General features: G+C 48.2%; 1 protein-coding gene across 3 annotated transcripts; it reads left to right on the forward strand.

Annotated features, from left to right (window-relative positions):
* Nucleotides 1–1191: 1191 nt before the first annotated feature.
* Nucleotides 1192–9484, forward strand: LOC149329780 (uncharacterized). Of its 3 annotated transcripts, none has more exons than XM_089559627.1 (5): nucleotides 1192–1316; nucleotides 1778–1922; nucleotides 4129–4216; nucleotides 5800–5965; nucleotides 8227–9484. In XM_089559627.1, the coding sequence occupies exons 2-5, from the start codon at nucleotides 1872–1874 to the stop codon at nucleotides 8432–8434; spliced, it is 513 nt and encodes a 170-aa protein (XP_089415753.1). In that variant the 5' UTR covers nucleotides 1192–1316; nucleotides 1778–1871; the 3' UTR covers nucleotides 8435–9484. The 3 variants fall into 3 exon arrangements, with proteins under 3 accessions (XP_089415753.1, XP_089415755.1, XP_089415754.1); XM_089559629.1 differs by having other exon boundaries at nucleotides 5800–5934; XM_089559628.1 differs by lacking the exon at nucleotides 5800–5965.
* Nucleotides 9485–27812: the final 18328 nt, after the last annotated feature.

Consider the following 27812-nt stretch of genomic DNA (forward strand, 5'->3'; position numbering starts at 1 on the left):
GATTACAGACGAAAGAACTTACACTATGAGTACTTTGGCTGACGTAACCATAGAATTAACCGGTGCCTGAAGCCTTTGGATCTTTTAATGCTTCATGAGACCACGTTTTACTGGGGAGACAGTTAATCGACGGTACGTTTAGTTATTGCAGAAAGGGTATCGAAATAGTCAAAAAAGAAAGTGTGAAGCAGTAACGAATCACAAGAAAAGTGGACGCACCAGTAACACCGCGCGTATCTATATGGTTTGCACGCACGAGTTTTCTTATATAAGGAAGGCACTTAAGGAAGACATAAGGAAATGTGCTTTGTATAAGTAACAGTGCTTAGTAGAGTGATTGTGTGTTTGTGAGCGTCCATGTTCCAATTTGTGCAATGCGGTTAACTGAAGCACGTGGAACCAACTAGACCAACTTTTCGCCTCGAAATGCAAAGGCTGGCATGGCGTTTTGTACTTCTGGACGTCACATTCGCACCGGTGACATCTCTGCTAGGTCTTACTTAGCCGTCCTTGCACAAAAATGAGGATGTTCTTTTTGCGACTTTCCTTCAACCACGTCAAATATTCCTGGTGATCACTTTTAAATGTGAAGCAACTATGGAATATAAAAAATCTCTGCCTCTCCCGTAACCGAGAGTAGAGTAAGCATGAAATGTTTACGGGCCTAATGTCATCTCGGTGGACACCCGAACCGCACCCGCACAGGAAGGGAGGAACGCCACCACCCGTTCAGCGCGATGCCTTGTCATTTGAACGCAAGGTTTTTTGAGGAAAGGAAATGGCGCAGTAATTCTCTGCCATCTCGGTGGACACCCGAACCACACCGTAATGGAAGGGAGGAATGCCACCACCCGTTCGGCGCGATGACTTGCCCTTTGAACGCAGCGCTTCTCCCCCGGGCCCCTGTGCGCCTGCGCGGCTTTGCTTAGATGCGCGAAGCCCCTAAGAGATCACGTATGACAACGAAGTGTATCGTGGCATTTATGTGCTTTTTGCACGCGTTATTAGAAATCGGAAATTATAATTCCGTGTATTATCAAACGCACAGCGATTGATATCTTGATAAACATTCAGAAGGCACTGGCAGCAGTTATTTTTTGTGACTCCTTTGGGGACCAACCGGCGCTTGCATGCTGGTCGCGTAGGAGGGCTTACAGAGTCTCGTTAAATCTCGTTAAGTCTCGTACGGTGCCCGGATGTTCTCGTTTCAGAGCCCGGATGACTGGAATTCAGTGCCCGGATGATGGCTCTCGGTCTCGGCGTGACGTCACCACACTGCCGACAACGGGTGCTAAAAGCATTTCATGCTTAATAAGGTACCGTTTTTTAAAGCTTTATGACTATGGTCGGTTCTTCCGACGTGTAGCAAAATTTATCTTTCAATGTTTGTTCATCGCTTGAACCGAGTAGTAAAGAGTGCCATAGAAAACTATTCGATAACTTTCTAACCGTAGCGAAAGCGATAATATCAAAACAAAATGCTAGCCTGCGGAGGGGAGATGTGCGGAACAATTCATGATTGTAGTGGAAATCTCACGATATATGAAAACGTGCGTTCATAAGCAAGTTCCCGAACAAAAATGCGCGTGCTCAGAATTTCTGGGTGACTCACTCTCCAAACTGTTATGCCAGTCTTTGGTTTCCCTAAACATGGCGATCTCATTGCAAGTGTTTTTTGTTGACGAAACGCATGGTGTTAGAAGCAGAATTTGAGGATGTTGTTGTTTACCACTGTATGTTGTTGTTGTTGTTGTTGAAAACTTTTATTGTCCAACAGATAAGGACCACATCGCCTGGGCAGCTCTGTCTCACCCCCCTTTACGGGGGAGGGGACTTAGGAGCGGCCCAGCCGCACGGGATGGTCGCAGTCGATGCTGGCCGGGCTGGTTTTGCCGGCGGCCTCTTCTGCCAGTTGGACAGCGGTGAGTTGGAGCTCAGGGTCCGAGCTCCGCAACAAGCTTTCCCAGGCTTCCCTACTACTGATGTTTTGCGCCCTGCCTGGGGATTAAGTGCACTCCCAAATTATATGGTCGAGGGTTCCTCTCGCCCCACACTTTTTACATTTATCGTCCTCGCAGTCCGATCGGATATGTTTGTTTAGTACTGGGTTTGGGTATACTCCAGTCTGCAGGCGTCTCCACGCCGTCGCCTGACCCCTATTTAACGCCGTGTTTGGTGGCGGAAAACATCTCCGACATTGCTTGTAGTGTTCTGTAATCTCTTGATACGAGATTAATCGCCCTTCTCTATCATGTTCGGCCTGAGCCGACCCTCCCTGTACAGCTCGGAGGTAGAGATCTCGAGCTGCACTGTGGGCCGCCTCGTTACCGCTGACAGATTCGTGCGCCGGTGTCCAGATGATGTTGATCGTCCCATCAACCGCTCCTTGTGTTAAAATTTTGGTGGTGAGGGGGTTTACCCTCCCTCTACTGAAATTTTTACTGTCGCTAATAATGTATCTAGCTTTGGTGCCAGCGCAAGCGATCGCTATCGCGGCTTCCTCCGCTATCTCGGTTTCTTTTCCTAGTATGGTGGCCACAGTAATAAGTCCATTACTTCGTCGTTTTCCCCGAAGAGGGAATTTCTCCGGGGTTTGTGGATTGTGCACGTGGCACAGTATCTGAGCAGCAAAATCATCATCGCCACTTCGAGGAACATCAGAGTGCCAGGCAGTAGGTAGTAGAAGGGGCGCGCTATAGGCCTGCAGACTAAATCTCGGCCTCGCTTCTGCCCGGCAAGGGCGTTGTCGAACGCCTAAGGCAAGACCAGCCGCCGTGGCACAAGTCTACGCAGCCTTTTTATGCTGTGAGCCGTGGCCTGGGTACACGGAGGCTGTGAGACTGCTTGGCTGCCATGGACACTTCGGGATCATCCTCTCGAGTGGTGAGCTGTCCCCATTATGCTGCGGTGCGCGATGTATGACTGAGCTAGACAACTCAATTGCAACGAGGGCTAAGCACGAACAATAGCCAAGTTGGCTGTTATATCACGGTGGAGAAGCGCTTCTAATCTTTAAGTGTGCTTTTAGCGCGCTAGCGTTTCTGGCGCCGTTCGGCGGATAATCCGGTGTCGGCAGGGTCACCGTCGCCGTTATGAACAAAACATCACGAGCATGGCTCTGGCACATGGTTCCCAGAAAGCTAACATGCAAAGAAGGTGGGCCACTAAGGTCACGTGACTTTGCGGTGTCATCAGACCTGCCCAGCGGATAGTTATCTGCCCACCATGACAGGGGACAGTTAAATTAATGATTCCTCACTCCGGAAGTGCAAACGTGGCCGCAAATGCCCACCGCTGGGAGCACCTAGCATCGCAGGCAGTGGCGCATCGCTTAACCTCTGCGCCACTGCGCCAGGAAGAGTACGACGACTCTCATGGATCTGTGAATATAAATTGGAAAATTAACCCATTCCGCTATCGCATCATACCCTTAAGGCGGTGCTTAAGTTTCCCCTCCAATTTTTAGCGCCTCCCCTGCCTTCCTCTTTTTATATACCATGCTCCACAAACACACCCCAATTTACTATCACTTGAATTTATTCCTTTACGTCACTTTCAGATTATAACTTGCATATGTCAACACTTTTCTTCGATGTTTACTCCTTTGTCTCTTTCATCACGTTCGTTTTAACAGAAGGAAGCAGTTAAACTTATCTCTTCAACACTAGGACGGGTCGTACTGAGGTTAACGTTTTGCTCATCAACCTACTCAGGTGTGGAAACCTTTGAACAACGACTACAGAAATATTTTAGTTTGAACGTGATCACAAACTGTACTCTGTTCAGAGTTAAAAACAGAACAGCCTTTTCAGATCAATTGGCGTGATATTAGTGCACAACTTCCTAAAACGTTGAACGCGTTATTACGCGTACCTGCTCGTGAATTCATTTTAGTGCACAACAGCATATGTGTGTATCAGTTTAGATCTTTGCCTAGTAACTTCTTAAACTCTTGATTTGCAGACGACACAATTCTGGAGGTCAGCCACAGCAGATACTTAGGGGAGCATAGCAGGCAAAAGCAATTATCGTACGGAAAAAATTAACGTACCCAACCTTACGAATAATGTAATACTAGTGGTGGAGATAGTAGTGTGTTTCACAAGTGCTTTTCGCCCATTCCTCAAGCACGCTGTCCAAGGAGACGCAGTCACCGCCACGGATCAGGATGCCCACAGCACTGGAGACAGCAAGCGTTCGCATCTGCTGGCAACCCGTGAGGAAACTCTTCTGCCACTTGATAATGTGTTAATTCGTTGCTTCTTGTCTCCAAGAACACAATGGCACTAATTTCCAATTTTAATTTGTTTTCTTTTCCTGAAATTAGCTGTCGCGCCTTTCGTGCAGGCACTCTCGGTCGTTAAGACATTTGATCCGAACGCTATTGTTTCTATCCAAAAAATCAGCCTCGACACCACTTTTACGGGTCATGGCAGGAGTATATCGTCAGTGGAGCTATTCTGACGGGCTTTATGAATACTTCTTCGCGGTGAACTTTGTGTACAACAACCTCTCACCAAAAGAAGGATATTTGCCGAGAGCTACGTTGACGGGCTTTTTAAATACTTCTTTGCGGTAAATCTTGGATAAAGAACCTGTCATCAAAAGAAAGATATTTGCCGTGACCACGAGAGGAAAAAAGTTAGACGCTTCGGGCTGGCCGTACTTGAGACAACAACAGTGTCGAACAAACAGGTGCAAACAGCGAAATCTTTTAGCCACCGACCCACATAACTAACCTGCCGTACGTTATTCGGGCTGCCTAAATAATTTATTTGTGCTTAAATCTAAAAAGAGCAAACTTATGACGTTATGTGTTGCGTTATGAAATCACTCATAGCGATTTCTCCAGCAGCCTGTCGACATCATTGATCTATTCTGGGGGACCTATTTCCAATTTAATTCTGCCCAGCATTTTGCCCTCAGTTTCAAAGCACAAGAGCGAACAAAGTATCAATCTGATAATGATGTTAAGAGTTCTTCCTGATCAGTTATGTTTGAAGCCATGGAGGCTTACCGACCCAAGATTGTAATCTTACCGACAACGCACCTGGCGGTCACGCGGGCACCTAATGCTAAAGCTTTTGGTAAGACCAAGTTGATGAATTCTTAAAGTTGGCCGCTCAATGATCTTTACGTATTCAGCAGTCCAGGAAGTAAAGAACGGTAATCAGGCGCTTCGCTGAATGTGTCGCACGCTGAGAAGTGTTTTCTGCGCATAACTGTATAGCATGGAAGTAGCCTCTTGATTCAACACGGGACGCAGTACCGAGTTCTCGCTTATTTTATTGCGTAAGCAATATTACGACAGGTTTCAGCCCTCCGCGGCGGGGCGGCCGCGAGGCACGTTTGACCTTAAAGGGCGGCGCGAGGCGCGGCGCACTACCGCTGTAGCCGCGCCGCTGCCGAGTGGAGGCGCTGCCCTCGCCGCGCTCTCGCCAGATGGGGGGGGGGGGGGGGGGTTGGGTATAAAAAGCGTTCGCTCGCTCGCCGGCTCCGTCGTTATGCCGCCTCATAAACAAAGGGAGGCTACGTCGGCTTGACGAAGCCAGGAACAGACAACAGGATTCGGACACAGACAATAAAGAAAAAAAAAGGATTCGGAGACAGATGAACAACGCGAACACACCTTGCTAAGCGGCGCGCTCAAGATGCTGCTAGACGGGCACACCGCGCCTCTATCGAAACCGAATCGTCTACAACCGGTGATGATCCCGATTGGAACGCTATGGATGCTTACGCAACCTACCAGGTTTAACCAAAGCTAAACTCCAGCAATTTTTTTTTCTATTATTCCAGGTCGAAAGGCCAATGTAGACCGCCAGCGTGAAAGGGCCCTTTCCGAGTTCCACGGGAAACGCTTCATTTCAACGGCAGTCCTGACGAATCACCTCCGGCCTGAGCGCTACAGCAGGCCGCAAATACGACATCGTTGTTCGTATTGCCCTTATTCTACGGCTAAAAAGTAAACCTTCATGGGATATTTTTTTTCACGGCCATCCTCTGCAGCATCCACTGGGGCCCTCAGGTCAATCAGAAAGTGATCCAGCACGCAATTTTTAAAGCGTGTAGTCTTCGTGGAGTAAGCAGAGTCGTTAAATGCAATGTCACGAACCTGTCGCAACAAGGCTACAGTTATAAATATGCGATTAGTGTCTTGACTTCCAAGGATACGCCGAATTTATTGCTTTTACGGAAGGTGCATAGCTGGCTTGGTCCACACATCGAACAAAATAGCCACTGAATGACTCAGAATATTGTTGTTCCCCAAATAGTTTAAGCGTGTTCATGGTTACTATCCAAAATATCTACAGGAAGGAATACCTTTTTTGTCATATTGTTCTCTATTCTCTTTTAGTTGTAAAGTAGAACCACTGTCACGAAGGGAAAAAAATGAAGGCTTCTGTCTGTAGCCTTGGCGAGTGAGGCCTCCCCCCTCAAGAACGACAAACCAAAACTTACCCACCGACCGCCCCCTTAGATCCATTTCTACCTACCTGACCCCACCCACCTTCACAACAGAAAAGTACCCTCTTCCACCCACCAACCAAATTTCACTCTGCAGAATACGTTCACCCTCTGGGTGCCTACGTAGCTGTAGAAGGAAGAAACGGCGGAGAAATCATTCAAAAGCGCGTGGCGAAAATGCGCGGCCTTGCCGAAGCGTCATCCACCAGCCACCTTCTCATCCCTCTCTCCATTCGGGGCAGCCTACCCTTCCCACCATCTCCCTGACCCACCTTTAACCGAAACCTCCAGAAGCCCATACCTGCAACTCGCAGTCACCCTACAGCACCACCTTTCAAATAAATTCGTTGCCGTGTAAGAGGCATTAGCTCATACACAGAGCGCTCATTAGAGCGAAGCGTCAAAGTACTATTCGCGGGAGAATCTAATTGCTTTTGCAGAATCGTCGCGTCAGGTGGGGAATGGCGCAGTAAACTTTTCTATCACGTGCACGATGTGGGACTGTTTTTCATTTGAATCTCAGAGTAGGTGTTTTGAACCCTTCGCTATATATTCCCTTCTAAAGACTACGAGCGTTGCAGCCTTCTTCTACCTCTTATTGACACTGCTTTCGCATTTTGGGTACAGCCTATGCGAAAAATTAAGAACACAAAGCAAATGCTTCAATGCCATCGTTAAGAGATTTCGTAAATTTGTGGGATCCCAAGCTTGAGGAGCGCTGAGAGCGAAAAATCCTCACCCCTACAGACTATTTGGACTGCTCGTGGTCCCTAACGAGCTACATATCATATGGAGAAGCTAACTTCTTATGCTGTGTACTTTTGACGAAGGCAGGATGTCCTTGACGTTCGACCTAATCCATCTTGATTATAAGAAGGCGCTAGACCACGATTTCTGTGCCGCCTGCCTGATCTGCCCTACGACAGAATTCAAGTTGATGTACTACCGGCAATGGCCTTGTCCTCCTTGAATCACGGGAAGACAGAGTCCGTGGTTCACATTTCCCACTTTGTGACCGACCTGGATATCTTCAAGACATTTGGATCCACGCGATGATTTTCAGTCACGGCTATCTCTGATGACGTTGCACTCCGCGCCCTATACTTCGAAGAAAGTGGCCGTCGTAGTTATCGCTCACAAGTGAAACTTTCATATTAAGAGCAAGTAGCAATCAGTAGTAGTGAGATAAATCTGAGAACGGTTTTCACCTTTCCGTTCGTTGCCGAGGAGTCTCAGGTAGAGCTCCTCAACGAAACGCTCACAAGAGAAAGCCGCGAGCGTTATTACTGTTCTCGTAGAGCTCTGCATCCCCGTGAGGATGCTAGTGATATGCAAAGTTGGTATTTGTCTCGACTACTGTGCTTGAACATCACAGTTCGCGCGTGGGACTCATATCTGCCTAGTAAAAATAATGTGGGGAGGGCACTCTGCATTGCACTGATCGAATATTGTTCCAAAACTTTTGCTAGCAAATTTTACCCTCATGATTGTTTAATATGAGGCTCATGTGGAAAGTATGCATCCCTTTCTTAAAGTTTTTCTATCAATATAGTTCTCATCAGATTAAACTGTGTTTTCATGCAGACAATAACAAATACACGTACATTTCTGGCATCGCTAGGCCTGCAGCAGGTAACGATGATCACAGCGCCTCCTTGAACTCTGGATAACCTTGACAAAATCCTTTCGTTTCAGAAGTGTCGATGACGTACATTTCCTCTGAAACCCGCCTAATCTCGTGCGTCGCAATAAACCCAGGTGGTTGCTGACCAGACACGAAAGGATCCACACCGGCGAGAGGCCCTTCACCTGTGAAGTCTGCCACGCAGCCTTCAAGAGAAGGGAACACCTCCAAGCTCACCTGCTCACGCACACCAATGAGAGGCCGTTCGAGTGTCTCTGCTGTCTCCGACGGTTCAGGGCATCGTCTAGCTTATACGACCACAAGAAGCGGTTCTCTCATTAGCAGTTAGCTGCCGTGAGTCATCGGTGCCAGAGACAATTGAGCCTTACGCGCACTGTCGTCCGGGCTTCGTTCTGATCAGGGCTGAACACGCTTTGCAAAAGCGTCTCTTGGGCAGAGAACTCCCTCCTCGGCCACTGGAATAACGCAAAATGGACTGCTGCACGCCACAGGAGGGAAGTTAAAATTCGACAGGTAGTGCAGAAAAAATCGCCGGAGCGTCCAGAGAATAGGTTGGCTCTCGTTTCAACGACGGCCAGCGACCAGAGCCCGAATATTATGAGACGAACAAATGTCAATAATTGTGGAGAGCAGCACCGCCACTGAAGTGAACGCGCTTGTGTGTGGCCAGCCTTGCTTCTATTCGATGCACTACGTCGACTATCATGGTCGCAGAAACGTTGACGCATGTCCTCAGGAGTCTTTGAAAAATTATACACACCACGGTCGGTCGTTCATGATTTGTTTATTCTCTGCTTCTTCTGATATGGTTTATATTTATTCATTATTGATAGTTGTTCATGTTGCTATTTCATATTTTTACCTACAACTAATTTCATTCTTGATAATATAATCCTACATACTGTGCTTGCTATTTTGGATGCTTTTATTTTCTTTCTATAATTTAGAAGGAATCCCAGGCAGTCCTGTTATCAAAGACCTGGTCATATGCCATCTTTATTCTATTAGCCGCTAAAGCGCGTACTCGAACCAATTTTAACTTTTAAATGTTAGTGAAAATGATTTGAGCAATGCGGTCAATCTTCTCAAAGCTGCCCATTGGCTAAAATTTATGCCGTAGTGAATGTTTGTGAAAATCGTGCACCGTGCTGGTCACATGCCCTTTATCCTTGTGAGCTAAGAAGGCGTTTCGAAGTTTTTGGAACAAAAGCCCGTCACCTTCTAGCCCTGTAACGAAGTGCGTGTGGATGCTGGTCCATTTGATTACGTAGGGCAGAACAGAACTGTCGTCCTGAGCGCCTTCGAGTTCCTCGTATATTTTCAGATGACCACCTGGACAAATCTAGTGAAGCAGCGCAACGGCACAAGGCCAAGGGAAGAGGACAGACACAGCGCTGAACTGACAACACTGTCCTGTCCTCTTCTTCCCTTGGCCTTGTGCCGTTGCGCTGCTTCACTAGATATGTCAGACCAACTCGCCCACCAGTTCATGTTGTACACCTGGACAACTTATTGTAACTAACAATGGGAACTGGCTTGTAAGGTAGACGCGTAATGCCATGATATAACGAAGCCCTGTGCTGTAGATAAATATACATATATCTAACTTAATATCTGTCTGCGGTTAATTTGTTGATGTGCCAAAAAGTGATGCTAGCAAGAAGAAAGCCTCCTCAGAGACACGCGGAACCCGGCGTGCTCTTAAGTGCATCCTCCTAGCAATTGCAAGGCCTACTGCACAGCATGTTAAGCACGACAAGGCAATTATCATACAAGGTGAACTGCCGATGGCTTCTAAAACAGTGATTACGCGGGTACTATAGTGTCTCGAAGGCGAAATCCACTTCTAAAAAATTCATCGCTTCTAATCCTTCGTTCAAAATTTTGTTGCTTGCAAGAAACTTATCAATCTTAAACATCGCTGGGTCAATGTATAAGGTTCCAATGTTAACATGGGTTTTTATCTTAACTGAAATATTTTTGCTCCTCAAGAGCTGTACGAAAGCCAAATTATACTCGCCTGTGCACGAGTCACCAACTGTGCCTGTTACGCGCACAACGCGGACAGATTCTACACAAAAATTCCTCTATCTTCTTCTGACCCTTTTGTTCTTTTGCGTTAGCTGTGAAGAAGTTGAATGCGAGAATGCACATCCTTTCTGTTCTTCCTAGATGCGAGGATTTCCGCGAGGATCCACTTCTCTGACATACACAGTAATAACGAAATCAAAAGCAGACACATTCCGCAAAAGCTTTTCAATACGCATCATGCAGTTGTAGTGAACAAGAGAAAACAAGCTAGATAAATTTAAGCTAGAAGGCGTGCTTTTGAAGTAGTCACACCATCTTAAAATGAGTAATATCAACAGACACAAAAACAATGGTGGGCTTATTTACAATTCTCTTTTTAGAATGTAAATTCTTGAGACCAGTAAAACCGGGGTTCAACACAGAGTCTCAGTGAGCAGCTAGGCTAAACTAATCTAAAAGAGGCGTTTCCGTCTCATAGCCAACGAACACGATGTGAGAATCTCTATCTGATATTCTGCATAGACGCTGAGATTGTACACATAATGCAAACATCTGATACCAGCGCAAGTCAAACAGCACAAACCAGAATCAGTAGCAAGATTAAAAGCATGGTGAGATTTTGACCACCGCATCAGTGTTCTTCTTTCTATCAAGGAAAGCTTACGGTCTCACGCCGTTTCTTCAGATTCCAAGTTCTTCGCGAGGGATGACAACGCCGCCCAAACGCACTAACTGCAGCGCTCAGATTCTGCCTTGGATGAAGTCCTTAACAGCAAAACACAAGATTACAATTTTCGGTATTCTTTTCCTTCGCGCTATATTCGTGCGCGTGGGATGCGGTAATGCAGGAGTCTGAGCGCGTTCACGGTACTAAGAACTTTAAGCTGGGGTATATTTAGTAGCTTTGTTCGTGTCTATTCACAAGCACTCCCTGCCCCCACAAGCGGCCTTGGACTGAGCGTAGTCGTGCTTCTCCGTCACCTTGATACCGGTCAGCGCTGCGGCCACTTTCGCCTTAAGCGCTGCACAGAATTTCAGGAACTTCGCAATAATCCGCATTCGCATCTATATCGTTGACGACCTGCCAGAATTTTTTGCAGAATAGCTGGTGATGAAGCGTATTCCCGCTTAAACCCTCATGCTTGAGCTTCGGCAATTTTAGGTGTATGGGGCACGCAGTAAATAACCGGCTAGCTGACGCTTCTGTATGCAAAGCAATCTTGATACAATTGAATTTGTTCCCCAAAAACGTCTCAGTCTTGTCCACGTTCCTCTGACGCGCAGTTGGTTCTGCCGAACACCTCTATTCTTCCGCTACGTTTTCGTCACGAACGAGCGGCTCAAAGAGGGCAGCTTGTTACTCTATCTTTTCAGAAAGGACGTCCAACTCCTCTGACATGGGCTCTCATAAAAAATGATGATCCAGCTCACTGTTCTCTTTACTATGATTCGGTGTAATTCTTCCGCCCGCTGAGGTCGTAAACGCTTACCTCAAGTAGCTGTTGGTCTTCGGTTCTTGCGCTGTTTCTCTACCAAAGAGGCTCACGGCTCATTGTCATACGGAGAACACTTTTTGAACATCAAACAAGGTTTGTTTACAACTGAGCACAACGTAAAGCCAGAGAAGTACAACTCGCATCTCTGCGTGTCAGCTCGTTCACTTCAAAGCAATCGTCTACTCCATGTCTACCCACAAATTGATGTCACATAGAGAGAAACCTCCTTCCATCAGTGAGATGAGTCGGTGATTACAGGCTGTTCTTGGGACAGATAGAAGGGGGCTTCCTTCGGACAGAGTTGGTTGGCAGTTGTGTTGTGCTCCTAAGCCTGCTTGACGGAGCATCACTTTCGCGAAACCTTGAACACAGTACTCTAACCTTTTCCATAGGATGTGAGAAGAAATAACGTTTTTTTTTAATGCACGTTCTGTACATTGACCGTGTAAGGTTTCTTATATGCTTTCTACTGCGAACAGCTAACTGCTTCGTCAGCGCCACGTGTGCCCTCTTCCGCCCTGCTTATCTTATTGTTGTTGTTGTCCTCTAAATAATGTCGCATACCCACTGCGGGGGATTGGCCAAGACACAGGCGGCAACTGATAGGTGCACAAAATGTTAAACAAGAAAATAATCATGGGGAGAAAATAAAATAATAATTATAATCATAGCAATTAGGAAATAAATGAATGAAACTCATATGTGTAATTGAAATAAGCTAAACAAATACTGTGAGATCGGTGACTGAAATAGAGAACGGGGCTAAATATTCCATGTTTCGGAAAGCTTTCGTTGCAGAGAAATGTTCATCATGAGAAAGAGCAGAGCTTAAGACGGCAGCCGTTTAGTGTCTGTAGGGAAGTTTTGCATGGCGGAGAGCACATTCCAGTTGCTGTGCCCAAGGGAGGAAGCCCCAAGAGACACAGCAACCCCAGCTGACAGACTTAGACCTAGCTGTCGTAACGGATGCTCTAGCAGGCGGCTCATCTTATCGCACAGCGTCACGGCCAAGCACAGCTTTCCTTTCCTTCTCGTTTTCTTTGCCTATAAAAACCCAAGCCAGGAAATAAACCTCGTTCTTTTTGCTCCAGGCACCCGTCTCGTTTCGTTCTAGCCGCGCCGCCGCCGACCCGTTGGCAGGCGTCCGCCAGCCGCCGCCCCGTTTGTAACAATTATAGTGACGGTCCTGTTACGTGTTTACAGGTAAGGTCATCCTGTGGCCCTTAGCATGGATGGACAATTATCTTCCAGTAAGCAGTTAAGGCCACTGTAGTTAACATAATCCCTGAAACATTCCTTTAACTCTTTTGCGCCCTTTCTATGACTCCTGTCGATTTACTGTTATATACTACCAACCCTCCATTGCAGACAAAGAACAATATAAGGAAACAGTAGTTTATCTTGCTTAAACTTCTGCTGGTCACTCGTACTGAGGCTCTCTCACAACCTGTGGTACTCAAGGCACATGGCCGACGCATGAATGGCATGGAAAATTGCACACTTAAACCAGTAGGGATTATTCGGTTCTCGATGCTTTTGCAGGGTGTCTCGTGTCAGAACCTAAACTGTAAATATTGAAATACCGGTATGTATTCATGAAACATCTCAACGAAAATTCCTGGAAATACCAAAATATTCACTTGGACTGCAAACATGACGGAGCTGCACGCACATCGGTTCACAGCGATTGGTACGCTGCTTGAGCCTTAAGTACGCACTGCAAAATCCAATAAAACTGCGTGCTATTTTAAAAGACGTAATGAAATAGTACTTCTCAAAATCGTGCAACGTCTGTACAACGGGATCGTCCGTTTAAGTTCCGAACATGTTAAAAGGACCACTGAGCAGGTTTAAAGGGAATTTTTATAGCTCTTGTTCAGAGAAAGCCCAGCCTGAGTTTTAAGACTTGCATTGTCCTGAATTGATATTTTCATTGCTCTGTTGCTACGTAGTTTTTGCATGGGTGTCAGATATTTTTCCTGTCGACATATAAGTGAAACAGAATGAACAGCTTGCTTATAATTCAATATAAAACATTTGCACCGAATTTTTAGCCTATATCTTTCAGTTTACTTGTAGGCATGAACTGTTGTTAGGTTATTTAATGCAGTTTAGCAGCTAAGACTACACAGCATACACAAATCATTTGAGGCAAAATATTTTCTATTTATCTGAGTGCGTAATCTTCCATAGATTTCATACATTGTTTTTTTGAAGCCCCGCAGGGTATCATAATGCGGTATGACAAATAAACGTGTATTACTCCTCCACCTGGTTTCCTTGGTAACGTCAGCTAAAAAGTAAAATATACTAATACTTCCTATGTGGAGGCAACTTGAACCGTGTTGTTGACTAATGCATGTAGTTATTAAGAGTGTTTTTGTTGAATAGAATAACTGAATACGTTGAAGAAAGTAACTTTCTAGCTGTTCTGCTTACGGCGTAATTATGAATGGCAAATTGCTGAGCATGCCAAAAACGTCCTCTATTTGATGTGTGCAATACATTAATTTTTTCGCGCGTATAAAACCAACCGCTTGATATAAGAGAAAAGTTTCGCTTAACGATGCGCTTCCTAACCGCGACAGAAGCGTGTTCAAATGCAAATATCTTAAATGCAGCGGCGTTCGATGATGCCGCGATTGTGACGGGAAAGAATCAATGATGTGAGTGCCGGAGCAATGACGAGGTCACTTAAGCTCCGCCTTTAGGTCATGATACGTTAACGTTAATGGCTCCTTTCAGTGGTTTCTCTGTAAACACAGGCACTTTCCTTTGTTCTCATTTACATAATTATCGCAACCCAGTTTCCATAATCTAGTCTTCGATCTCTTCCACAGGGCAGTTTACTCAGCTAATGTTGCTATAATTGGCATCTCACTAATTAGCGCGTCCATATTTCACAAAATACCACGTTACTAATCATCAGTTCAAGTCAGCACCAAGACACATCACCCCCTCCCCTTTCTTGTGCCTGAGCCAAATAGATGCCGACTACCTCAAAGAAAACATGCTTAAGCTGCGTGGAGTGCACAAAGGGCCATGTTTTGCTGATTAATTTATCATTTTGATGAAGCAGTTGTGTTCCTTGAAACGGTTAGCAGCTTCTGCAGTTTGTGAAACGCATGCCCTCTGCTCATTTTGAGAGCGGGGTGCCGAGCATAATCTGTTTAAAACCTGCATGGTGTTGCACACTATTATAGCAGGCTATAAAGAACCAAGAGTTCCTACTTGGCCTAGTCCATAACTTGTCTGAGTGGCGACCGAAGCTTCGTGGTTTCCAATCCACGCTTAAACGTAGGGAACTTTTTGTTTACGTAAATCATTTATTTCAAAGTCCCTTAAGACATGCTCTGAGCTTAATTTTCTATTGCAAACACTGTTTAAAAATATTTTAATTGCAGAAATACAAGCATGGCGCCACGCCTGACGTGGGTCTCTAGACGCAACAACCTCGCCGGGACGACATTGCTATTTTCTTGATCCAGCGACACTCCCTGCATGATGCCCCGTTCTCCCCTGAACAGGATGCTTTACTCTGTGGCCTTAATAAGACGAGTCCTTTACATTATGGTAGCTCCACGCAGGGCAGAAGAGAGCGTTTGAATTGTGGCTCCTCGCATGTGACGTCTTCGAATCGGATATGGTTCTTTACCTCTGATATTCATGAATTTTCTTCTTTCTGACACGCGAATTTTTCTGTGGAGCCAGCTGATCCCTGAGAGCTAAGGAGATGCAAAGAACGCACTGAAGAACACATTGCAGCAAAGTGCCAGTTTTGTCTCCTTACGTCCTAATGTTCAAGCTGACCCCAGTATGGAATCACACCAACTAACCGGAAAGAAGGCTATTTTGACAGACGAAACTCCCGACCGACGACAGGGAGCGTTGCTTTCTATTGGCTTGCATCTACCATATATTGACTTGCATATATTAGGAAATGGCGCTTGTGGGGATACACATGAATCCCCTGCCGCATTGTAACGGCCGCGCGTAATTATCACGCCATGTTATGCGCGCGCCGTTCGGGAGGTTTGCGAGGGTGGGCACTCACGCCGCCCCCGCTTTCTTTCTCGCCCCGCCGCGACGCCGCCGCGGGGACTTTCCCTCTTTCCCCTTTCACAACGGAGAGACCTCCTCTCCACAGCCCGGGAGAAAACGCGTTTCTAGAACCCGAGGCCCGCCCGTCTTCTGGCGGGAGCCGTGCACACGCACGGATCGGAGATCCGCCACCGAGACCGCGGCCCTTCCCATATCGCCCGGCCACCGCGTGTGACTTGACCGCCGCAGGCCGTGAGCGAGGAGCCACGCGAGGTGAGCGAGACCTTGTTCCCCCACATTTTTGCGTGCGCTCTTTCCTTTGTGCTTTTCACCCTCGTACGCGAGCGGAACACTCTCTCTCGTTACGGCGGCTGTATTGTTGCTGCTGCATTGCATTCCTCGGCAGCAATAAACGCTCATCCGAGGAGAATACTCGTGTTTGTCCCCTCTGGCCCGAACCCCCCGTGGTTGCGACTTACCGCATCGTGGAATGGGGATCACAGCTCTGACTGCTAGGGCTGGCACGCTGGTGCTAGGACCCGACAACTGCTTCTAGCCCTTTGAGCGTTATTACAAGAATAACCCCCATGCGCTGCATTTTTTTTACATTTAACGTGACCCGACCGCAGGTGTTAGTATTAACTCTGCAGCCAGGCCCTCTTCATGAATTTTGCTGCGTCACATTCGCGGCGGATGCCTTTTGACCCGAAGCGCACCAGGAGCTTGGTACTACGCTAACATTATCTTTACTCATAAGAAAGGAGACGTCAAGGACTTGAAAAATTACATACCGATCAGCTTAATGTCTGTTCCCAGCAAGGTATTTAACAAGGTAATCCAGTCGGAACCACCTTAGACTTCAACCAACCAAATGAACAGTCAGGCTTTCGTAAGGGGTGCTGGACAATAGACCCTATTCATACTATCATTCAGGTGATATAGAAATCCGCAGAATACAACCGAATCCTATATATAGCCTTCATTGGTTACGAAAAAGCGTTTGACTCAGTGGAAACCTCCGCTGTCAAGCAGGCAGAGCGGCATCATATTGGAGAAGAGTGTTAATTGCAAGTAGTGGAAGGCACCTATAACGACTGCGCAGCTACAATCGTCCTCCATGAAATAAGGAATAACATAGCAATAATGGAGATCACAAAATGAACAAGGGAGGGGAAAACCTCAGGTTGCTAGAGCCAACGTTTCGACAAGGGGAATGGAGGGTGTCAAGCAGGGAGTCACGATCTCGCCAATGCTATTCACAGCCTGTTTACAGAAGGTATTCCGGGACTTGAAATAAGAGTTAATGGAGTTAAATAGAGTTAATGGAGAATACTTAGGCAATCTGCTATTCGCTGATGACATTACCTTGCTAAGTCACTCAGAACATAAACTGCAAAGCATGATCAATGAATTAGACAGGCAGAGCAGAACAGTGGGGCTAAAAATTAACATGCAGAAAACCAAAGTAATGTTCAACAGACTAGCAAGGGAACAGCAGTTCGCAATTGGCAGCGAAGTGCTGGAAGTAGCAAGAGAATATGTCTACCTAGGGCAGGTAGTGACTGCTGATCCGGATCGTGAGAGGGAAATAGCTAGAAGGATAAGAATGGGTGGAGCTGATATGGCAGGTTCTCTAAGATCATGAATGGCAGTTCACCAATATCCCTGAAGAGAAACGTGTGCAAAAGGTGTATCTTACTGGTACTCACCTATGGGGCAGAAACGTGGAGGCTAACAAAGAGGGTTCAGCTTAAGCTAACGACAACGAAGCGAGCTATGGAAAGAAAAATAACGGGTGTAAAGTTAAGAGATCGGAAGCGGGCGGAGTGGATGAGGGAAGAACCATGAATTAATGACGTCCTAGTTTAAATCAAGAGGAAGAAATGGACTTGGGCAGGGCAGGCAATGCGAAGGCAAGATAGACACTAGTCATTCAGGGTAACGTTGTAGATTTCAAGAGATGGGGAAGATTAGCAGGGGGCGGCAAAAGTAACGTAGTCGGGTGAGATTTAGAAGTTTGCGGGAATACGGTGGCCGTAACTGGCAAAGGACAGGGTTAATTGGAGAGACATGTGAGAGGCGGTTGCCCTGCAGTGGGCATAGTCGGGCTAATGATGATGACATTCGCATCACCATCGACAGAGCCTACACTAACGAATTCCGTTTCTTAAGAACTGTGCTGTTGCCGAACGGAGGCGCATGGTCATTGGAATTTTTTCATATTTCAACCGCTTTCATTACGACAGAGAAGCAAAACACATTTACAGAACACACAAAAACAAAACCAATGAATTAGACGTTAATTGTCACCCTCAAAAATTTTGCCCTGGCAATTTCGATAGCAACGGAAGAACATGAAGTTAATAACGTTGAAATTCGGGCTTGTTGGTTCATACTTCGTAGCAATAGCACAAACATGACAAGGGAGCAAGAATGAGTAGACAGACACAGCGCTAACTGCCAACAACTTTATTAGAAACAAAACCACAAGAATTCATACATGCATCTTTGCGGTGTCATCCTAAAAGCATGCGCAAATTCACTGCGAGCGTAGGTAAGTAATTTCTTTTTTGATAGCTTGATAGAAGGAATGCTTACACAGGCACTTCCTAATCTGGCTATCTTTTCTGCTTCAATAATTTCACGAGAGCGCTTGTCCTTACTTTTCCCAGCTAAAAACACTTGTCTAGTAACGGCTTGCACTTTACACACGTGTTGCAATGTTTCACAAGTTCTCCATCATTTTCGTTTTTATTACTTACATTGCGATTATGCTCACGAAGGCGGTCATTCAGTTAAGTTAATCTTTCAGTTAAGTTAATCATTAATGTAAAGAAGTTAATCTTTTCAAAATTTTATTTATTCAGTCGTGAAAAAAAGGACAAACACTGAGTGACTAGATACAATTGTCCACAACATGGTTAGATTGATTCAACTATTTTGAATAGGCATAACAAAGCTTTTGGCCATCTTTAGTCGAGATACGTGCTACAAATCGTTCGCCTACAGTTCATTCTGTGTATGTTGTTCCCTGAATACCACTAGATGACCTCCTACATGCCCCGTTCACCACACACCTGAAAAAGTGTTTTTGGAATCATGGCGACATCCATGCTGGCTCTAACACGGTTGAGGAGAAACCTTATAACAACGAAGTTCCATTTTGATATAGCTTGCTCTCTATTTAATTTCAAACATTATACAAAAGGCCGGTCAGATTAGGGCCTCTGTTCCAGCTTTCATTCCGGAGAAAGCTCTCCACCGAATTTTAAAATTCGAGGAATAACTTTAAACCGGGAAATACAAACGTTTAAGGCTTTCTGGCAATCTGCCGGTGGAAATAGACAACGACTGCACCGCAACCTCAGACCACAAAGTGCAAATACATACGAAACAAAACCCAAAGCAAGTTGCTTAACTACAAGTAGATATGAAGCTCCTCGTTAACACCTCATCGATACCAAAGATGTAACATGAAAGCTTCAGCATATAAGGCATCGTCACAACAAATTCACCGCCGATTCGCTGTTGGTTTGTGCAGCTGAGCAACGCAGAACATCTGCCAGGACACACCACGCTTATCACGTGCACTGTGTGCTCCGGTGCTGGTCACATGGTATGAGTATAATCCGGGTATGTTTCTGGGCACGTTTCACTACGGCACAGCGCTCTTTCGCAATTAACTCTGCCCCACGAGGCACTGATGGAGGCTGTGCCACTTGAATTACACAGCGCATGCTGTAGACACGAAAGCTGCCGTTAAGGTGGCGGGTGAACATCTTCAAAGCAGCTGTTCCCAAGACTGTTGGCGCTTGGCATCGACACATTCGAGGTTTGGGACAGAGGAGGTAAAGTCGGTTTTATGCAGCTAATGATGCTAGTAAGATCAAGCCTACAGCGTATCTCTTTTGTCGCATTCTACGGGATGATTGATGACCTATTTTGTTTTTCAGGTTGGAAGCAAATTCTCAATTTTCTGCATGCTTCACCACGTTCTCGTACTGCTTCACTGGTTCTCGTTTAGTAGGAAGGAGAATATGCGGGTACTGGCGTGGTGGAGCGCTCCCTCTAGGCTCGCTGCCTATAAATTATGTTATCATCATCTTCGGGTCATTTTGTCTTCATCGACTTGCCTTCACGTAGCCATTTGTGCAAGTGCTCGCGGTCCTTATCTTATTGCTGCCGGAGCTTCGCGGCCAGTCATCTGCAGAATTCTTTGGGGGAGTGCCCTTGGTACCGCCCTTTCGGCATGGTGCCAGCTTGCCGAACACGATCCGACCTTACGAGTATCCCCATCCCATCCCCTGGCTCAACCTGAAGTCATGACGATATGGCTATTTCCCATCTGCTGAACTACTGCCGCCACCTTACTTGAAACCTCAGTAAACACACACAGGCGAGAAAATAGCACCCGCGCCCCTGCGGGGGAGGGGGGGGGGGGGTTGTGCGTCGATGAGCCTATGCCTTTGCCCGGTTTAATCCGGTATTATCTCGTATCACAACGGAAAGCTCTGCATCGTCTCTATACAACCATTCTGTCACGCCCATCGTTTTGTCCTTTATCTCATCATTTCAGCCAATATTCTTAACATAGTATCGGGATGATCGCTCGGTATCCACTTGTCATATCACGGATAGGAACACGAGGAAAAAGCCCCAGAAACGAGTTTAGCGTGCACGCCAGGCTCGCAGACATCAAACCATGTCATCACGACCCTTCATGTCCCACGGTCTTCATTGGGTTGCCAGGTAACAACAATTAAAAGATTAGTGCGATTTCTGTTTAAAATAACACTGGGATTTCTGTGAACGAAACAACTGCAACGCCTATTCACCGCATATATCAACAGAGAACTCTCAATACACCCACTGATTAATAATACTATTGTCACGTTGTAGTGACGGCAGTCCAGCGGTCAGGAAGACAGCAACAAAGACTTTAAACCGAAGCTCTTTATTTGGGCTGACTTGCGCCCTCAAAAGAACTGAATCACTCGGCGGCGGCGTAAGCAACAGGCGTGCTCGGCGGTCGTCGAACTACGAATGTCCGCCGCTCGCGGCACCGCTCAATTTAAAGCCGGCAAGGAAACTTCCAGATAACAGGTCAAGATCATCTACGGTAATCTGGAAAAACCTAGATGCAGCCTTTCAAGGCTGCGAACAATCGAGATTAGTCTGGTCGCTTCTCGCGCCACGAACAAAAGTGATAACGACCCTTTCCTGCTGTCTTGAGCGAACGAACAAACACTGCAATGATACGTGGCATTACCCCCCTTCCAAAGAAGCATCGTCTCGATGATTTAAAATGAAAATAAACACGGACAATGAAAACTTCCAGTCCTTTAGCGTTCATAATATGGCTTCAGGCGTACGACATGTACGACTTCCGGGCGTGTGCGGCGTCGCTGAGATGCTGTCGTGCCGTCGGGGATGACTTCGTAGTCGAGGTCGCCGATGCGACGGAGAACCCTGTACGGGCCAAAGTAGCGTCGCAGCAACTTTTCACTCAATCCACGGCGGCGAACTGGCGTCCATATCCAAACACGATCACCTGGCTTGTAATGCGTGTCTCGTCGGCGCAGATTGTAGCGTCGGGCGTCGGTGTGCTGCTGGTCTTGAATGCGAAGCCGCGCAAGTCTTCGGGCTTCCTCGGCGCGATGAAGGTAGGCGGCGACGTCGAGGTTGTCTTCGTCGGAAACGTGCGGGAGCATTGCGTCGAGTGTTGTCGTGGGCTTCCTGCCGTATACCAGCTGGAATGGGGTAAACCTGGTTGTCTCCTGGACGGCAGTATTATAAGCGAAGATCACGTAGGGCAGAATGGAGTCCCACGTCTTGTGTTCGGCGTCGATGTACATGGAGAGCATGTCTGCGATGGTCTTGTTCAGACGCTCTGTGAGTCCGTTGGTTTGTGGATGATAGGCAGTGGTTCTCCGATGGCTTGTCTGGCTGTAGTTTAAAATGGCTTGCGTCAGCTCCGCTGTAAACGCCGTTCCTCTGTCTGTGATGAGCACTTCCGGGGCGCCGTGTCGCAGGAGAATTTGTTCGACAAAAAATTTTGCGACTTCTGTTGCGGTACCATTAGGCAACGCTTTTGCTTCTGCGTAGCGGGTCATGTAGTCGGTGGCCACGATGATCCACTTGTTTCCTGATGAAGAGGTCGGAAAGGGGCCGAGGAGGTCCATCCCTATTTGCTGAAAGGGCTTAGTTGGCGGTGGTATGGGGTTCAGGAGTCCGGCTGGTCTAGTCGGAGGCGTTTTGCGTCGCTGACACTCACGGCACGTTTTCACGTAATGGGAAACGTCGGTAGCTAGCCGTGGCCAATAGTACTTCTCCTGGATGCGGTGCAACGTGCGAGCAATCCCGAAATGTCCTGCAGTCGGCTCATCATGGCATGCCTGCATAATTTCTTGCCTGAGATTTTTGGGCACGACAAGAAGATGCACTGTCCTGTTCGGCGCGAAGTTCTTCTTCAGGAGGACATTATTGTGAAGGACGAAGGACGACAGTTGCCGCTTGAACCCTCGGGGAGGCGATGCGGTCTTGCCTTTCAGATAATCAACTAGGCTTTGCAAGTCAGGATCCGAGTGCTGCTGCTGCGCGAAACTGCTGGCGCTTACCGGTCCTAAGAAAGCGTCGTCGTCTTCCTCTTCGGGTGCTGCGTCGACAGGAGCTCGTGACAAGCAGTCTGCATCGGAATGCTTGCGGCCAGATTTGTAGACTACAGTTATGTCGAATTCTTGAAGACGCAGGCTCCAACGAGCAAGGCGGCCGGAGGGATCTTTCAAATTGGCCAGCCAGCACAGAGCATGGTGATCGCTCACAACCTTGAATGGTCGTCCGTATAGGTAGGGGCGAAATTTGGACGTGGCCCAAATAATGGCGAGACATTCTTTCTCTGTCGTCGAATAGTTGGCTTCGGCTCTCGACAGTGAACGGCTAGCGTACGCGATAACTTTCTCATGTCTGCCATTTTTCTGAACGAGGACCGCTCCTAAGCCCACCCCGCTTGCATCGGTATGAACTTCGGTTTCGGCATTTTCATCAAAGTGCCCGAGCACAGGAGGGGACTGTAAGCGGCGCTTCAGCTCGTTGAAAGCTTCCTCTTGTGGCCTTTCCCATTTAAAAGGCACGTCAGCCTTGGTAAGTTGAGTCAAAGGTTCAGCGATGCGCGCAAAGTTCTTGACGAATCGTCGGTAATAAGCGCACAATCCAAGGAATCTGCGTATAGCCTTCTTGTCATTAGGCTGTGGAAACTCTGCGATCGCAGCCGTCTTCTGGGGGTCTGGGCGAACTCCATCCTTGCTTACGACGTGACCAAGGAACAGCAGTTCCTCGTAGGCGAAGTGGCACTTCTCTGGTTTCAGTGTCAGGCCTGAAGACTTGATCGTTTCCAGCACTATCCGAAGCCTTCTGAGGTGGTCTTCAAAGCTTGAGGAGAAGACAACAACGTCATCTAAGTAGACTAGGCAAATCTGCCACTTCAAGCCTGCGAGCACCGTATCCATTACTCGCTGGAACGTCGCTGGGGCAGAGCAGAGGCCGAATGGCATCACCTTGAACTCGAAGAGTCCGTCTGGCGTGATGAACGCAGTCTTCTCGCGATCTCTTTCGTCGACTTCAATTTGCCAGTAGCCGCTCTTCAGGTCCATCGATGAGAAGTACTTAGCGTGGCACAGCCGGTCCAGTGTATCGTCGATGCGGGGGAGGGGGTAGACATCCTTCTTCGTAATGTTGTTCAGGCGGCGGTAATCGACGCAAAAGCGAAGGGTGCCGTCTTTCTTTTTCACTAGAACGACCGGTGCTGCCCAGGGGCTCCTCGATGGCTGTATGACGTCGTCACGAAGCATTTCCTCAACTTGCTTGCGGATAGCTTGGCGTTCTAGCGGCGATACGCGGTAGGGGCTCTGTCGCAGTGGTCGTGCGTGTTCGTCTGTGACAATGCGGTGCTTGGCAAACCGGGTTCGTCGCACATTCGATGCTGATGAGAAGCAATCGGTGTACCTTTGAAGAAGACTGCGTATTTGGTCTTGTCTGCTTCGGGGTAATGCCGGGTTGATGTCGAACGTGGGTTGATGGCCTTGGTGAGATGGTTCTGCGGGTTGGTCGGGTAGGGAAAATACGCCTCTGATGTCTGCCAGCTCGTCGAGGAAAGCGATCGTCGTACCTTTGTTTAGATGCCGGTATTCTTCCGTGAAGTTGGTTAGCAACACCTGGGCTTGGCCATTTCGGATTTCGGCGACTCCCCTCGCGACGCCCAATCCTCGATCCAGGAGTAACTGGGTGTTCCCCTCGATAACGCCTTCGGCATTTTCGATGTCTCCAGTACCTATGCCGACGAGAACACTTGATCGGGGCGGCACGCTCAATGCTTCATCGAGGACGTTTAAGGCAACGTGATGAGTCGCGCTCGTCGCAGCAGGTATGGCTTTTTCCGTGGAAAGCTTGATCGACTTAGATCGAAGGTCGATGATCGCGCGATGTTCGTTCAGGAAGTCCATTCCCAAAATCACATCTCTCGAGCATTGCTGTAGGATCAGGAAGGTTGTCGCATAGGTTCTCCCATTTACAGTAACTCTTGCGGTGCAGCGTCCTGACGGCGTAATCAGGTTGCCACCTGCGGTGCGGATCAAAGGGCCATCCCAGGTTGTTGTTACCTTCCTGAGTCGGACAGCGAGTGGGCCACTCATGACAGAGTAGTCAGCTCCCGTGTCCACCAAGGCAGTAACCGCGTGACCGTCGACCGTAACTTCAAGGTCACTTGTTCGCGTTCTGGTATTGTACGTTGTCTTCGGTGTCCGATCTCGGCTTCGTCGAGTAGTGAGGCTGCGGTGGGCGTACTGCGACGTTACTTCACTGGGCAGCGGTAAAAGCTTCAAGTCTGGCCGCGTCGTCGTCGGTGTCGTCGTCGTCGGTGTTGTCGTCGTTGGTGTTGTCGTCGTCGGTGTTGTCGTCGTCGGTGTTGTCGTCGTCGGTGTTGTCGTCGTCGGTGTTGTCGTCGTAGTGGCGGCATGGTCTTGAGTACTCGTCGATGGAGGATCTTTGTGATTGCGCTTAGAAGCAACCTCACCTCCAGAGGCTGCTTTATTTAGTTTAACCTTCGGGGGCTGGGGGAGCGTCCACGCACGGCGTAGCCTCGGCTAGGAGAAACAAAGCGCGGGGACGATGGCGACGGGGAACGTGATAGGCGGCTCGGCGATGAGTATTCTCCCCGACGCAAAAACTCCTCGATTTCGGCTGGTCGCTGGCCGGGTCGGGGTCGTGGAGCGTCGTAAGAGAACCCTCGGATGCCCAGTCTCCTGTATGGGCAGTGCCGGAGGACGTGACCGGCTTCGCCACAGTGGAAGCATAGTGGGCGGCGCTGGTCGGGAGTTCTCCACTCGTCGCATTTCCTCGGCTGCGCGCGTCGCTCGTAGGATGGGCGGGTTGGGGCGAGTGGGCGGCGGTCCAACGCAGCTGGCTGAGGGCGATAGGGGCTTGGGTCCCGTCGTAGAGGTGCAGGACGGCGCACAGCTGCGGCGTAAGTCATGGCTGGGGGCTGCAGAGGCTGCGTGGGTGTCGGCGTCACACCCAAGGCCTGTTGAACTTCGTCCCGGATTACGTCAGTAAGTGGTGAAACCTGCGGCTGCGTTCCATTTGGCAGCAATCGTCGGAGCTCTTCTCGTACTACTTGGCGTATAACCTCCCGCAGGTTATCGTTGTTAGCGGCGTCCAGGCAGTTTGCTGAAAAAACGCGCTGCTGGCGCTCATATTGGCGGGCTCGGGCGTCAAGTGTTTTTTCCATCGTGGAGGCCTCTTCTATGAATTCCGCCACGGTTTTCGGTGGGTTCCGTACGAGGCCGGCAAAGAGTTGTTCTTTAACTCCTCGCATAAGCAGCTTGACCTTTTCTTCTTCCTTCATGTTCGAGTCGGCACGCCGGAAGAGACGCTTCATCTCCTCAGTGTACACTGCAACGGTCTCGTTTGGGTGTTGTATGCGAGACTGTAGCAGCTGCTGGGCTCTCTCCTTTCTCACGACGTTTGTGAAAGTCTTGAGAAGCTGCTCTTTGAAGGTTGCCCAATTCGCGAGGCTGGCTTCCTCATTCTCAAACCAGACTCTTGCTGGTCCCTCCAGGGCAAAGAAGACGTACCTAAATTTCATGGAATCGTCCCAGTTGTTAAAGACAGCCACTCGGTCGAACTGCTCCAGCCATTCTTCGGGGTCGGCGCCAGGCGAGGCGTCGAAGGTTGGTGGCACCCGGGGCTGCTGAAGAATGATTGGAGTCATCGTCTGGGGCAAGCTCATGGTAGATGTTGCTGCTGGTTTTCGCTTCCGAGTAGGGTCCGGCAGAATCCCGAACTCAGGTTCGTCCCCTTGCAGGCGTCGGCTTGCGCGGTGGACTGGACTCAGGTCCTGCGGTAGATGACTCAAAGGGCTGGCGTCACGACTTGTAGGGGGTGTCCGGAACATGGGAGGCTACCCCGCACCTCCACCAGATGTCACGTTGTAGTGACGGCAGTCCAGCGGTCAGGAAGACAGCAACAAAGACTTTAAACCGAAGCTCTTTATTTGGGCTGACTTGCGCCCTCAAAAGAACTGAATCACTCGGCGGCGGCGTAAGCAACAGGCGTGCTCGGCGGTCGTCGAACTACGAATGTCCGCCGCTCGCGGCACCGCTCAATTTAAAGCCGGCAAGGAAACTTCCAGATAACAGGTCAAGATCATCTACGGTAATCTGGAAAAACCTAGATGCAGCCTTTCAAGGCTGCGAACAATCGAGATTAGTCTGGTCGCTTCTCGCGCCACGAACAAAAGTGATAACGACCCTTTCCTGCTGTCTTGAGCGAACGAACAAACACTGCAATGATACGTGGCACTATTATCGACGTGTGGCGTCATCAATGCCATCTATGAAATGGGCGCGAGCGCTATAATAATGGAGAACTTGCTATTGAAGCTGTTCACATCCGATCGAGTCATTGAAGTGGCCGAGTCATTTCTAGCCTTTGCTGTCGAGGTTCATTCGCGCAAGCAAAGGTGTCACCTCATCGAAGTGTTGGAATTATTTTTGTTGCGAAAGCAACACACCGACAGCCAAAGCGAGACCTCAGGTGGCCGCCGTAGCTGCGCTTACCTAGTTTCAATTGGTCGAAATGGTCGTGACGTCACAGTGCGCGAATTTCAAACGGGGCCAATTGTACTTTGCCTAGTAACCATGCAAGAAAAAAAAGGGACCGTATAGTAATGATTCCATTGAGTGGAACTGAGCTTAGTTAATTGCTTAATTAACCAATTAGCCTAATTAACCTTTTTAGTAAGGCCAGATAAATAAACATAACCACGTAGGAAATTGGTCGAGTAGTGGAATCGAACCAGGGTTTCCGGAGTGCGAGACGAGCACGCTAACCACTCCGCCATGCAAGTTCTTTTCTTTATTGCATGGAAGAACTTCCGTAAAAAGGGGGAAACTTCAATCAAACTGGTTCGCATCTCAAGTTACCGGGCTGCTTAATACGAGCCCGCCATAGCCCTAACTCAACACTGCATCCCCATCAAAACATCAAAATTCAGGGAGGCACACAAATGCATCAAGGCACGGCAGCCAGCCTGGAGGTTCTTCGCGTGCAGCATATACACTCCTCGCCAAAGCACACTGTTCACGAAACACAGATTTGGACGATCTTGGTGGCTCGGCATGTCTGTCCATCATACGGCTTCTCCAAAGACTGAATAGTCCCATCAACACACACAGATCATAATGTATCTGTCACGCATATCTCGGCGGTCACCTGAACCTCGCCGTAACGGGAAGGGAGGAAAATGGGAGATAACGAAGACACCGTATTCACTAGGCGCGCCTTTGTTCATTACAAATCAGCGAACTGGCATGGCGGAGTTTTTGCCAACAGGCAAGAACTCCGCAATGCCAGTTCGCATCTTTTTTCGCCATGCCAGTTCGCATCTTTGCCAGTTCGCATGCCAGTTCGTTTTTGCCAACAGGCAAAAACTCCGCCATGCCAGTTCGCTGATTTGTAATGAACAAAGGCGCGCCTAGTGAATACGGAGTCTTCGTTCACTCCCATCTCCCTCCCTTCCCGTTACGACGAGGTTCAGGTGTCCACCGAGATATGCGTGACAGATACATTTCCTTTCC

The sequence above is a fragment of the Amblyomma mixtum genome, chromosome 9 (assembly GCF_055824585.1).
Source record: "Amblyomma mixtum isolate Tamu chromosome 9, ASM5582458v1, whole genome shotgun sequence".
NCBI classification, from domain to species: Eukaryota; Metazoa; Arthropoda; class Arachnida; order Ixodida; family Ixodidae; genus Amblyomma; species Amblyomma mixtum.